Here is a 12,713-nt window from a genome sequence, read left to right on the forward strand (position 1 = left end):
CTGGCTATCACTGTTAATTGACCTGTGTTCTTTTTTCATCTGGATGATGACTGTGCTCTCCGCATAAGGCATCTTTTTTTTCCCTCTATAGAGGAAGAGTACAAGGAGAACATATTTCTCTTTTTTTGTTTTAAGTAGGCTCCATGCCCAATGTGTGGCTTGAATTCACAACCCCAGGATCCAGAGCTGGAAGCTCTACTGACTGAGGCAGCCAGATGCCCCAAAGAGAACACATTTTTAGAGCAAATCTAATTTTTACTTTCCACCATAAATTCATTCTTGTTTTGTCAGTTTCTTATGCATGTTTTAAATCTATAGGAACATGTTTTAGTTTTACTTATATTCTTACCTAAACCAGCTGCACTTTGATTTGAGTGCACATTATTGCTTGTTCTTGACTTCAAGTCCAGTGTTCTTGACACTGCAATTGACAGAATTCGCTTTGATCATGTGTATCTGTGTTTTTTTTTTTCCTGCTCCATTCTCACTAACTTAGGTGATGGAACAGAATACAGAACCCAAATAACAGAAAAATATTGTATCACGTGGGATAAGAAGTGTTTATTTGGAGAACCTGAAGATTTACATCCTGGAGTTGCTCAGAAAGATCAAGAACTGTTGGAACATCTGTTTGACGTGGATGTGAAAACCGGTGAGCAGCCACAGACAGTGGTGCTCCAGGGGCCTGCTGGAGTTGGGAAAACAACCTTGGTGAGAAAAGCAGTGGTAGATTGGGCCCAGGGAAATCTCTACCAGCAGAGGTTTAGCTATGTTTTTTATCTCAATGCAAGAGAAATCAACCAGTTGAGAGAACGAAGTTTTGTTCAAATGATATCAAAGGACTGGCCCAGCACAGAAGGCCCCATTGAAAGGATCATGTCCCAGCCCGGCAGTCTCCTTTTTATTATTGATAGTTTTGATGAGCTGAACTTCGCCTTTGAGGAACCTGAGTCTGTGCTGTGTGAGGACTGGACCCAGGTACACCCAGTGTCCTTCCTTCTCAGTAGTCTGCTGAGGAAAGTGATGCTCCCTGAGTCATCCTTATTGGTGACAACAAGACTCACAGCTTGTAAGAAACTGAAGCCTCTGTTGAAGAATCCGCATTCTGTAGAGTTGCTGGGTATGTCTAAGGGTGCAAGAGAGGAGTATATTTACCAATGTTTTGAAGACCGGAAGAGAGCTTTGCAAGTATTCAATTCACTAAGAAGCAATGAGATGGCTTTTAGCATGTGTAAAGTCCCCCTAGTGTGCTGGCTTCTTTGTACCTGTCTGGAGCAGCAAATAGAGAAGGGTGGTGACATCATGTTAACTTGCAAAACAACAACAGCGCTGTTTATCTGCTATATCTCTAGCTTGTTCCCACCAGTAGATGGAAACAGTGCTAGTCTACCCAGCCAAACCCAAATAAGCAGCCTGTGCCACTTGGCTGCCAAAGGAGTGTGGACCATGACATCTGTATTTTACAGGGAGAATCTCAGAAAGCATGGCTTATCTAAATCGGATGTGTCAATTTTCCTGGACCTCAATATTCTTCAAAAGGACATGGAGTATGAAAATTGCTACATGTTCACCCACCTGCACGTTCAGGAGTTTCTTGCAGCTATGTTCTATATGTTGCAAGACAGCTGGGGAACCAAGAACAGTTCCTTTCAGTCTTTCGAAGACTTGAAGCTGTTGCTTGAAAGCAACAGTTATAAAGACCCCCATCTGACACAGATGAAATGCTTTTTGTTTGGCCTTTTGAATGAAGATCGAGTAAAACAACTGGAGAAAACTTTTAGCTGTAAAATGTCACTAGAGATAAAATGGAAGATACTTCAGTGGCTGGAGATGATGGGAAACAGTGAAGATTTTCCAGCACAGGTGGAATTTCTGGAGTTGTTTTTCTATCTGTATGAGACTCAAGATGAAGCTTATATAAGCCAGGCAATGAGCTATTTCCAAAAGATTGTCATTAATATTTGTGGGAAAATCCATTTGCTTGTATCTTCATTCTGCCTTAAGCACTGCCAATGTTTACGGACCATGAAACTGTCGGTAACCATGGTATTTGAGAAGATGTTAAACTCAAGCCCCCTAGCTGAAATTTGGTAAGCATGGAAGTTCCCTGTCAGGGAGTGAGGGAAATAGATTTCATTGGTGAGAGGGGGGGAATTGTTGAGCTGAGGTGCCAGAGCCAGGATAACCCTTCAGGCTTGTCCTACCTTGAGGCAAGGAGGGGAAGCACTGAAACCCCTTATTGACCAGTAGTGGCTACTGGTGAGGAAAGGACAAAAATATGCCTGAAGTGGCTCTCTTGGCCTGAGGGCAGTATCAAGAAAGGGGCTTGGCTGAGAGCTATCACCTGTCAACACCCTTAACTAGAAATAATCTTCAGGTCACATCCTAGCACAAAGTTGCATCCAGTATGGTACACGTTTAACTTTTAAAAAGAATGCCCTCCAGAAGAACAAGGGAATGGGAATTTCTTGCTGAAGCTCGTTTATATAGGGTATCTATCTGTTCCTCTATAAGCTGCTGACCTAGCTCACCTTCCCTGTAGCCTAGACTTAGGTCAGTCTTTGCTTTGTAGTTCATGAAAGGTCTCAGCCCTTTAACACCTAACTGGAGAGAGTACGATGTGGATAAGAAATAGTAGGGGCTGAATGAGTATTTTGAAATAATGAGTCTTTAGAGTTTTATGCCTATTATTTTATCCTCTTCTCTTCCTTGAATTGCCTTTTCTGACTCCATCTATGCCTGGGGGAAGAATTCAACTATGGGATTAGCTCCAGATTTAACTGAACTTGAGGGCAATGTATGTGGTACATAGTTGTCTAGTGCATGGGAAATTTAATCTCTTACCCAGTTCAATGCTGGTCAAAAGCATATCTCAGTTTATTTTTCAGATTACAAAACTTTGATTCAGAGAAGTTTGCCTGGATAGTAAGTGCACAATTGTCGGTTCAACAAACATCAGGTAATAGCTAGCATCTGCTTGACCATATGCTGACAGTCTTCTAAGTCCCAGCTCATTTAGGCTCTCAACAATCCTAGTAAAAGCCTACTAGTAAAAACCCTGAGGTATCAAAAGATATTAATTTGACTGAGGTCCTACATAGGATTGTGAGTCCTTGGTTTTCCAGCTTAACCCACACTGCCTTGTTGCCATTAGGTACAATCACAGAACCATCTCCCTTGTAAGGACATACATTTCATTTCTCCTTAGCTGTGAGAAAATTCTAGGCTCGGATGCCATGACCTTTACTGTTCTCGGGGTGTTCTAAGTAATCTCATTCAGTCTGTCTTCTCAATTCTGACTTAGTGGTTCTGTTTAAAGATGTGATTGAACCCAGGGTGTTAGAATGTATTTTATGCCCAAGAGTAAACATTAAGAAGACATTCTGGCCATTATATTGCTAGTCCTCAGGCTACCTTCCCTTCATCTGTGTTCTAGTGTTATATAATACTAGAGTTGGCCTTGTTGCTAAAATAAGAGTCTGAGAAACCCAGTGTTCTAAGAGGCACATTATAGGTGGGTCAGTGTCTTCCACAACAAAACAGTGTTGTAAATTTAATAGCATCGCTATCTGTCTTGTTCACTGTTATATCCCATAACATTTCTTTTTTTTTTAATATATATATATATATTTTTTTTTTTTGGACACAGAGCATGCACATGAGTGGGGGAGGGGCAGAAAGAGAGAGGGAGAGAGAGAATCCCAAGCAGGCTCTGCACTGTCAGCACAGAACCTGAATCGGGGCCCAAACTCACAAACTGTGAGATTATGAACTGATCTGAAATCAAGTGTCCTACACTTAACCTACTAAGCCACCCACACACCCCTTCCACAGCATTTCTACGTAGTAGGCACTTAAATGTTTGAATGAATGATGTATTGCCTAGTTTTCTCAAATTTAAGACCTCAGGTGGTAACAGAGGCCAGCACTCTGCAATGTTATTCAATCCAATTTTTAAGTAAGGTATGGGGAAACCAGTATTTATTGGGTAGTGAAGGAGATCAGGATATGCCACCCCAAAATATGCCACTTTTCCATTAGAAGTATTCTGAGCTGAAAGCATTTGAGTTCCTGAAGCTCCTTACCTGCCTACAGGCAGAGCCTCTAAAAAGAACTCAACTGTCATGAATCCCCTCCCTGCAAGCAGTTTCTCTAATTTCTTCTTGGAGGCAAGTTGGCACCACACCCAGGTGGATGTTGTCACAAACTATCCTGTCTCTTCTCTGTTCTCTTAAGGGTCCATTTATCTTTCCAACAAGTCCTTTGTTTTTCCACAAGTGCCTTTTCTCCCTCTGCCTTTCCCCCACTAAATTAGCTATATAAACCCAAATAATGCCTACATCTCTGAGTTACTCATCACTGAATTCCTCCCATGTAGGTCTACAATGCATATGCTAATACAATTTGTATGCTTTTCTCTTGTTAATCTGTCTTTTGCCTGTCCAATTTAGAGGGCCCCGGGGAGAACCTAGGAGGCCACAGGGAAAAAGATGCTTTTTTTTTTCCCTCTCCTATAGCAACTATTTGTATAAGGCAACATGCTAGACTTTTATGTATTTTAATATAAATAAACAGCTATCGATTGTTAGCATTTACAATGGGAAACCTTTGTTAAGCATTTTGTATAGATTCTTACTGAATCTTCACAGTAATCCTAAGAAATAGATACTATTATCTTCATTGTTTAAGATGAAGAAACTGAGGCTCGCCTAGGCTAGTGATGTTGCCAGATCAGCCAGTTTAGTGAAAGGCAGAGTTGGGACTCAGGACTGTTTTGTTGTAGAGCTTTTGCTTATAATTATAAGGATGTCCTCTGCTTTATTCCTTACTAACCTTTGTTTATAATGAGTTTGTCAATAGTATGCCTATTAGTTAAATTATACAACAGTTACAAATTTACAGAGTGCCTTTGTGTATGTACTAAATTTGACTATTAAATCCTCACAGTCCTGTGAAGGGAGATAGAATTTCCATTTCATACATGAAGAGAGCTCAGAGCTCCTAGAACTGATGTGACTTACCTAAAGAGATGTAGCTAGTCAACGGGAGAACTGGAGCTCAAAACCCGGGCTTCTTAGTCTCCACCCTGTCCCCAGATGTCTCCCTATTACTCCTATTCTTACTCTTTGTAGTCTTATTTTTCTTCTTGATACTGGCTCTTTGGGTATTTGAAGACCTCCGGATTGTCCTTCCTAAGTCTCTTCCTCCAAAGTGAAGTCTCTAGTGTAGTTTTGTGTGTTGAAGAAATATGTTGAGGGGGTGAGAGAGTTACTTGGCAAACAAAGCCTTTGGGGTGCCAAGAGGAAGATTTTCGGGTGGACTGCGCCCACAACAGACCTGCACTGATGTACTCACCATTTTCGGGGTATACTTCCTTTCACCCAACACCATCTTCTGACAGGTGCCCTGGTTGAAACAGATAAATCCATCTTTTCTTTTTCTCAATTATCTAGGCGAAGGGATGGTGGTCATATTACTCATTGCTGGCAAGATCTCTGTTCAGTGCTTCATACAAATGAACACTTGAGAGAATTGGACCTGTGTCATAGCAACCTCAATGAATTAGCCATGAAGACTTTTTATCAGGAACTGAGGCATCCAAGCTGTAAACTACAGAAGCTATTGTAAGTTTGGCATCAGAAAATCTAATGGAGTTATTCCACCTTCTTTCCTTGTCCCATTGGCTACTACTTATTAGGGGATCCAATAGTAAACAAATATTTAAAATCCACGGTGTAAACTACTTTAAGAACACCACCAGTGGAAGCCTCTGGGGATGTGGAAGCATACCTAACTTGTTCTGGGAGTGTAGCAGCTATTGACATGTGTTTTTTGAGGCCCGATAAGGAATTTTGTACGTGAGGAAGGACACAGAGCTAAGGCATTCTAGGCAGCTCAACAGCATTTTCAAAGATAGGTTCTGGAGTACACTATTTTTCTTTTTAATTTCTTTCTATTGAGGAATAATTTACATTTAATAAAAGGCACAGATAGTAAGTGTCTAGTCAAGCTTGATGATTGCATATACCTATGTAACCAATACCCAAAACAAGCTAGAGAATAATTCCATCACCGCTGGAAGTTTCCTTCTACCCCCTTCTATTAGTTTTCTTACCCTATCCAGTCTCAAAGGCAACCACTTTCTAAATTTATAACTATAGATTAGCTTTGTCTGTTCTTGTAAATAGTTTTGATTGCTTCATGTAGTATGTACGTGTTGTGTCTGTATTCTTTTGCTCAACGAAATGTTTTAAAAATTTACCTATGTAGTTGTATGTTTTAGTAGCCTGTTTCTTTTTATTGCTGATGGGAGTATTCCATTGTTTGACCTACTGCAGCTCATTCATTCTCTTTTGAATAGACTCCTGTGTTGTTTCCAGTTTTTGGCTATAATGAGTAAGGCTGCTATGACTATTTTTGTACGAATTTTGCATGTGTGTGATATATGTTCTCATCTCTTGGGCTAATATTTAGGAATGGAACTGCCAGTTTACAGATGGATGTTTAACCTGTTAATAAATTGCCAGCCAGCTCTTTAGAGTGATTGTGCCATTTTGTAGTCCTACTGACAATGTATGAAAGTTCCGCCTGCTCCTCATCCTGGCCAACATTTGCTACTTGTCTTTATTATATCCTAATTTGATTCTACAGACCCTATCATTTTTTTACATTTGCTGGTTTACATGGCTTTCTCCCTTTTGTCTACTGGCTCTACTAAGAGCTGGAACTGATGCTATTTAGTACTGTATTCAATGCCCATCCATGTGCTCAAGGCCTAATTAGTGCTCAGTAATATGTATTGAATACTGAACAAACGATTAGCACTGGAGATTGATGTTCTTTTTTTAGGGGAGGGGGACAGGCTTCTCCCTAAATATTTCCCTTGGAATCTCCATGTTTTCAGTGAGATCTGACCTTAGATTTAAAGTACCATATTTGGTCTGGTTTTGCACCATAGATGGTGTAGTCAACTGCATAGATGTCATGATCAAGGGGTTCCTGGAAATCCTTTTCATTCACCCCCAGGCATCTCCCCTACATTTTCCTTTTACTGAAAGTCACCAATCTAAAGCCCTGAAATTGCTACTGCCTTCTCTGGGGTTAAATGGCTCCCTCTTTTACAGTGCAAGGGTCCCTTAGGGGGTGACACCATGAAAGTAGCTGTTAGTCTTTCTCACCTCAATGTGGTCTTACTTCAAGTCCTTTTTCCTTAACACATGAAATCGTACTTCCAATTTATATTTAGTGAGTGCATTAGGCACTTTTACTGGATGATGATGGTTAATGCTGTAAACAGGTAAAAGTTTTATTTTCCTGTGCTTGGCTAGAAGGGGAGTGAGGGTGAAGGTTAGGTGGTGGATGAAAGGGAGGAGAGGTGATGTTACACAGGGATGTTTTGAACAGTTAGTAGCAGTGTAAGCATATTAGGCATTTGGGACTACCAGAGGCACTTACAGAAGAATCAGATATAGCTAACAGTGACTGAATAGCAGATAATAGCTAGGAAGAAAAAGGGGCATACTTAACTTCCTCCCATATTTAGCTTTGGGCTGTCTCTGTACACTTAAAGTCCACAAGATGACAGCGTCTTTTGCAGTGATATGTTTTGTTAATGTTGCACATCAAACAGTTGATATTAATTATGAACTCACCTGGGGTTATTTAAAGGATTCAATGTGAATTAATGCTGTAATGAAGTATTTGGAATATCCCCCATTATTTCTGGTAGTCATTCCTAGGGTTAAGAGTTCAAAACCTCCTCTTCTGCTTTTCCTGATGTTATTACCTTCTTTTCCTTCAAGGTCAAAAAAAAGTTGAGGATATCAGTTGTCAGGATGTAATGGCTATCTAAGTAGTAACCCAATTATTTTTCTAAGCAACATCCTGAAACTCAGATTTCTGAGAAATTGTGAAATCTGAGAAATCCACAGTAAAATAAGAAACGGCAGGAATATTTAGTTATCTAAGAGTTGGTTTTGAAAAGAAAGTGAGTGCTATAACCAGGATATGAATAATTTTGTAATCCCCCCCTGCCTATTTTTATTCTGAAGGATGAGATTTCTTTCTTTCCCTGATGGTTGTCGGGATATTGCTAGTTCCTTGACTCACAACCAGAATCTGATGCATCTTGACCTGAAAGGGAGTGATGTAGGGGACAATGGAGTAAAGTCCTTGTGTGAAGCCTTGAAAAACCCAGAGTGTAAACTACAGAATCTGAGGTAAGTTGTGAGGTTTTTTTGTTATAACTGAGACTTTTGTCTGTCCAAACAGACTTTACAGCCTGGATTTACTATTCATAGGGCCAGCTTAAATCTATTTTCATGATATAGAATGGCAGGAATCCCCAGATTCAGGGTAATTTTCTCCTGACAGGACTTTTAATTGCTTCCATCCCCCCACTAAAGACCCCTCGTTGTATGGTTCCATGTCAACATTTCCTAAATTAAAAAAAAAACCAGACCCAGAATTTAAAATTATTTATATTTAAGTGCAGCCATATGTGTATTTATTGTATCTTTGAACGCTTACAGAAAAGAATGTACTAATGCTAACTGGGGCCAGTGTTAAGCAAGCTCAGTTTTACTTAAGTTTTGATAACAAATCACCCTCCCCTTATAATTGCAACTCGGTGACCAGTACAGAAAGCCGAGGAGGAAGAGCACAGTGACTGTCAACTGTCAAGGTGTTTGTTCATTCTCACACACTGTGGATCCTAGTGCTGGGTCTGATTTTCTCTGAAAGTGAGAGGGTTGGCAATCCTACTAGGTCCCCACATTTGTGTGACTGGTTACAAGGGAGATATTATTTTCCAGTGAAGGGTTTTTAATTCAGTTTTTGACAAAATAAAACCAAACCAAAGCAAAATAAAAAATCATTGCAATAAATTTTACCTTAGAAGTTTTTATCCCTGGACTCATTTGAGGGGTGGGGTGGGGTGGGGGAGTAAGGCAGAACCTTGATGCATGAAAGGCCAGGATAGGTCTGTATTTGTTAGAAGCAAATTATAATCTATATGTAGAAATCACAAGTAAAATGTGGAACAAGACCTTCTTTTTGACCATAGGCAGGTGAACTGTATTAACATTGGGAATTCTTAAGTCTCCCCAGTTTTTGTAGGATGAAATTTACTTACAGCATATCCAGAAAGTTGTTGGATGCTTCTTGAACATGGGTTGAGTTCAATTGTCGGCAGGCCAGGTTGGGGGGTATTAGTATTACCATCTGTGAAGTAGTTTTAGGACATGGTGAGGAATTTTCAGTAACCTGCAGCTTCTAGTATGGAACCCAAGTGAGAAGTAGGTCATTGGTTCTTCTGTCTACAAGTGAAACATGTTAGTAGCAAAAAACTGTTAAATGGAAGGAAAGATGTTTTCTTACAGTGGGAGCCATGGGCCCAAGACAAAAATGCCTTGGCACTTGACAGAGCAGCAGGACTGGGGTAAGATCTTTTTCATCAGCTGAGATTTGAACAATGTTTTCCACTGATAGGCCTTAAGGTAGACCCAGTTACTAGGCTTTCAAATAGGAAACCATCTGTCTGTGTCAACCAGTGGGGCTCCTTATATCAGTAAATAAAATTTTTTGGTGACAGAAGTCACCAGAGCTTTGTAATAATTGAGCACTGCCTTACGTAGGATTGGATGCTCTCCCATTGTGAGTAACTCCTGGAAGTAATCGATAGTCTTATAGACTTCGTATTAACGCTCTGGAGAAAGTTTCAATTTTACGTTTACTTTAGACCTCATGTCCTAACAGCTGTGGACAGTTGACTGGCCACAGTAGTCTGGTTTAAGCATAGTTCATGCTGAGCTTAACATTGTCAAATTGCATTTTGCTGTTTTACTATTCCCACTGATTCTAGTTGATGTGAGCAGCGAAAGCATTGATAAATCAGTAGACCTCTGCCAGGCTGCCTCACAGAAGATCCCCAATTACTGTAGGAACTTTGCAAATATAAAGTATTTAAGAAAACTTTAAATTGCTGAGAGACTCCTATCAGCCCTTATACGTGAGTGTACTGGAAAGGTACATACAATCACTAATTTCATGTGAAGATTTCACTCTACTATGTACTAAAGGTTCCCCTCCAGAAGGGGGAGAAGTATCTACTCTCCTTGTCCTGATAATTTTTTCCACCTTGTGAGCCTGATGATAGGGTAGTTCGTAAAGTATGTTGAGCAAATAAGGGGAAAAACAAAAACCTTGGGCAAACTAATAATGCCTCATTGTGCCCAGAATCCTTTCTTATTTTGCCTGTGCTCTGCAATTGGGGGTTAATAGCAAGGTGAGGGAGCAGTTGATTCCACCAAACAGCCACGTGAAGAGTACCGAAACAGTATTAACGTAAAACACTCCCTACATCTTCAAAGATTTTGAATTAGAGAATATTCCAGAAGGGTACTGTCTAAAATAGTTGCAAGAACAAACTGATTAGTTGATCAAGATAAGAGGAAGATGGGGCACCCAGGTGGCTCAGTCAGTTAAGCGTGTGACTCTTGACTTCAGCTCAGGTCAAGTTTGTGAGTATGAGCCCCACATCGGGATTGGGATTCTGTCTCCCGCTCTCTGTCCCTCCCCTGCTTGTTCTCTCTCTCTCTCTCAAATTAAAAAACAACAACAACAACAAAAAACTTTAAAACAAAACAGATAAGAGGAAGGTGCCTGGGAATAACAACCACAGCCTTGACTGTATTATTAACTAGAATAAAATAGTTTATAAGATGTAGATAGCATATGGACCAGTGGAAAATTTTTGCTTTTCCAGGAGTTTAGAATCGTTCTAGTGTGTTATAATTGTTGACAACCATAAAGAGTTCAAAAGTATAATGGGTCCTCGTAAATATGAAAAGACTTTGGAAAAGTGAGAGTGTATATACTTTGAAATCAGAATTTCTGCCACCTGCACAGATGACCCAGCAGGCAGAGACTTGAGTTGGAACCTGAACTACTATTCCTGTTTTCTCTATTACAAAAACGTCTGTTTTAGTCATTAACTTTCATAAACCCTGATATATATCCACAGCTTCATAATCATACCAAACAAGTGTTTTTTTTTTTTTTTTAAGTTTATTTTTGAGAGAGAGAGAGAGCATGCTGAAGGGGCAGAAAGAGAATCACAAGCAGGCTCTGTACCATCAGCACAGAGCCTGATGCAGGGCTCAAAGTCATGAACCATGAGATCATGACCTGGCCAAAATGGAGAGTTGAATGTTTAACTGAATGAGCTACCCGGGCACCCCCCAAACAGGGTTTTAAATGAAATGTAATTTAAAGATTTAAGCCCTAAGTTCAAACATAAATAGGAATATAAGACAACAATTGCTTTTGCCATCTTAATTTGAATAATATGAAGAATAAACTGTAACAAATTGGTAAGAAAGTAATTTATGTTCTTGTTTTGAAGTTTAGCATTTTTAGAAATTTTTAGATTAATAGAATATTTTAAAAATTAGTTATTTATCTAAGTTTCCAAAATCAATAAATTTGGAAACTATATTTAAGTCAACATTAAAGATAGTATAACCACTGCTAAGAATATTGCAACACAGTACACCTCAAAAGTTGATTCAAAAAGCGTAATATTTGCAATATTGTCTGATTCCAAGATTTGTAAGATTCCAGTTTATAAATATGTTGGTCATTTATGCAACTCATTTTAATTATGTACTGAGATTTATATTTATATGCTTTTAAATGTTAATATAAATAATACTTAACCTACAGGGGAAATGTGAGAGATTTAGAAAGTTCTTTAAGATTTTTTTGTTGTTGTTAGGGGCGCCTGGGTGGCTTATTTGCTTAAGTGTCCAACTCTTGATTTCAGCTCAGGTCATGTACTCATGGTCCATGGGTTCGAGCCCCATATCCGGGCTCTGTACTGACATATCCGGGCTCTGTACTGAAGCGGAGCCTGCTTCGGATTCTGTCTATCCTCTCTGTCCCACTCCTGTTTGTGCTATCTCAAAATAAATAAATTAACTTAAAAAAATTAGTAAATAATAAAGATTTTTTTGTTAAAGAAATACAAAGCCATATGTGATCTTAAAATCTCTGTTTGCATTTTTATTTCTCACTGTGGTAAATTCAGGAATGAGTCCCAAAACCATCTTTTAAGTTTCAAGTTACAGAACAAATTAACTTAATCTAATGATTTAGCTTTATTTGTAATAGGTCCATGAAGCCTATCTTGTTCATCCAAAGACCTTCTCCTGCAGTGAACAATTTCTGCAACCATATCCCTTTAGAAACAACTCTTCTGCTGTTTCTCAATTTCTCATGCCTGTCAGAAAAATAGGGGTGCTTGGGTGGCTCAGTTGGTTAAGCATCCAAATCTTGATTTTTGGCTCAGGTCAGGTTTTTGGTTAGTGAGATGAAGCCCCGTGTGGGGCTCCATGCTTTCAGCGCAGAGATTGGGATATTGGCTTCTCCCTCTCTCTCTGCCCCTCCCCCGCTCAGACAGGGAGCTTGTGCACATGCCTGCCCGCTCTTAAATACAGTAAAAAATAAAAAAAAAGAAAAGAAAAATAATCTCGCATTCAAATAAAAAGTTACAAAATTCTCGGGCAACCTAGAGACCACATAGCAGACATTTTCACAAAAGAACATTCACACAGCTGTTCTGAGGTCCTGGAGTGTTCATCCTCCAGGGCAGCAGACCCTTCTAACTGAGGAAGGGCCACTTTCTCTTGAGCAATGCCTCTTGAGTGGCAATT

At 39.6% G+C, this 12,713-nt stretch overlaps 1 protein-coding gene across 5 annotated transcripts in view; it reads left to right on the forward strand.

The window, feature by feature from the left end:
• Nucleotides 1–12,713, forward strand: part of NLRP14 (NLR family pyrin domain containing 14) — a 76,274-nt gene that overhangs the window by 17,889 nt on the left and 45,672 nt on the right. For all 5 annotated transcript variants that reach the window (XM_042906000.1, XM_042906002.1, XM_042905998.1 and 2 more), the window contains exons 4-6: nt 497–2,090; nt 5,454–5,624; nt 8,052–8,219. In XM_042906000.1, the coding sequence (XP_042761934.1) occupies nt 497–2,090; nt 5,454–5,624; nt 8,052–8,219 (1,933 nt within the window). The remainder of the gene's footprint in view (nt 1–496; nt 2,091–5,453; nt 5,625–8,051; nt 8,220–12,713) is intronic.

This window comes from Panthera leo, chromosome D1, assembly GCF_018350215.1.
Source record: "Panthera leo isolate Ple1 chromosome D1, P.leo_Ple1_pat1.1, whole genome shotgun sequence".
Classification (NCBI taxonomy): Eukaryota; Metazoa; Chordata; class Mammalia; order Carnivora; family Felidae; genus Panthera; species Panthera leo.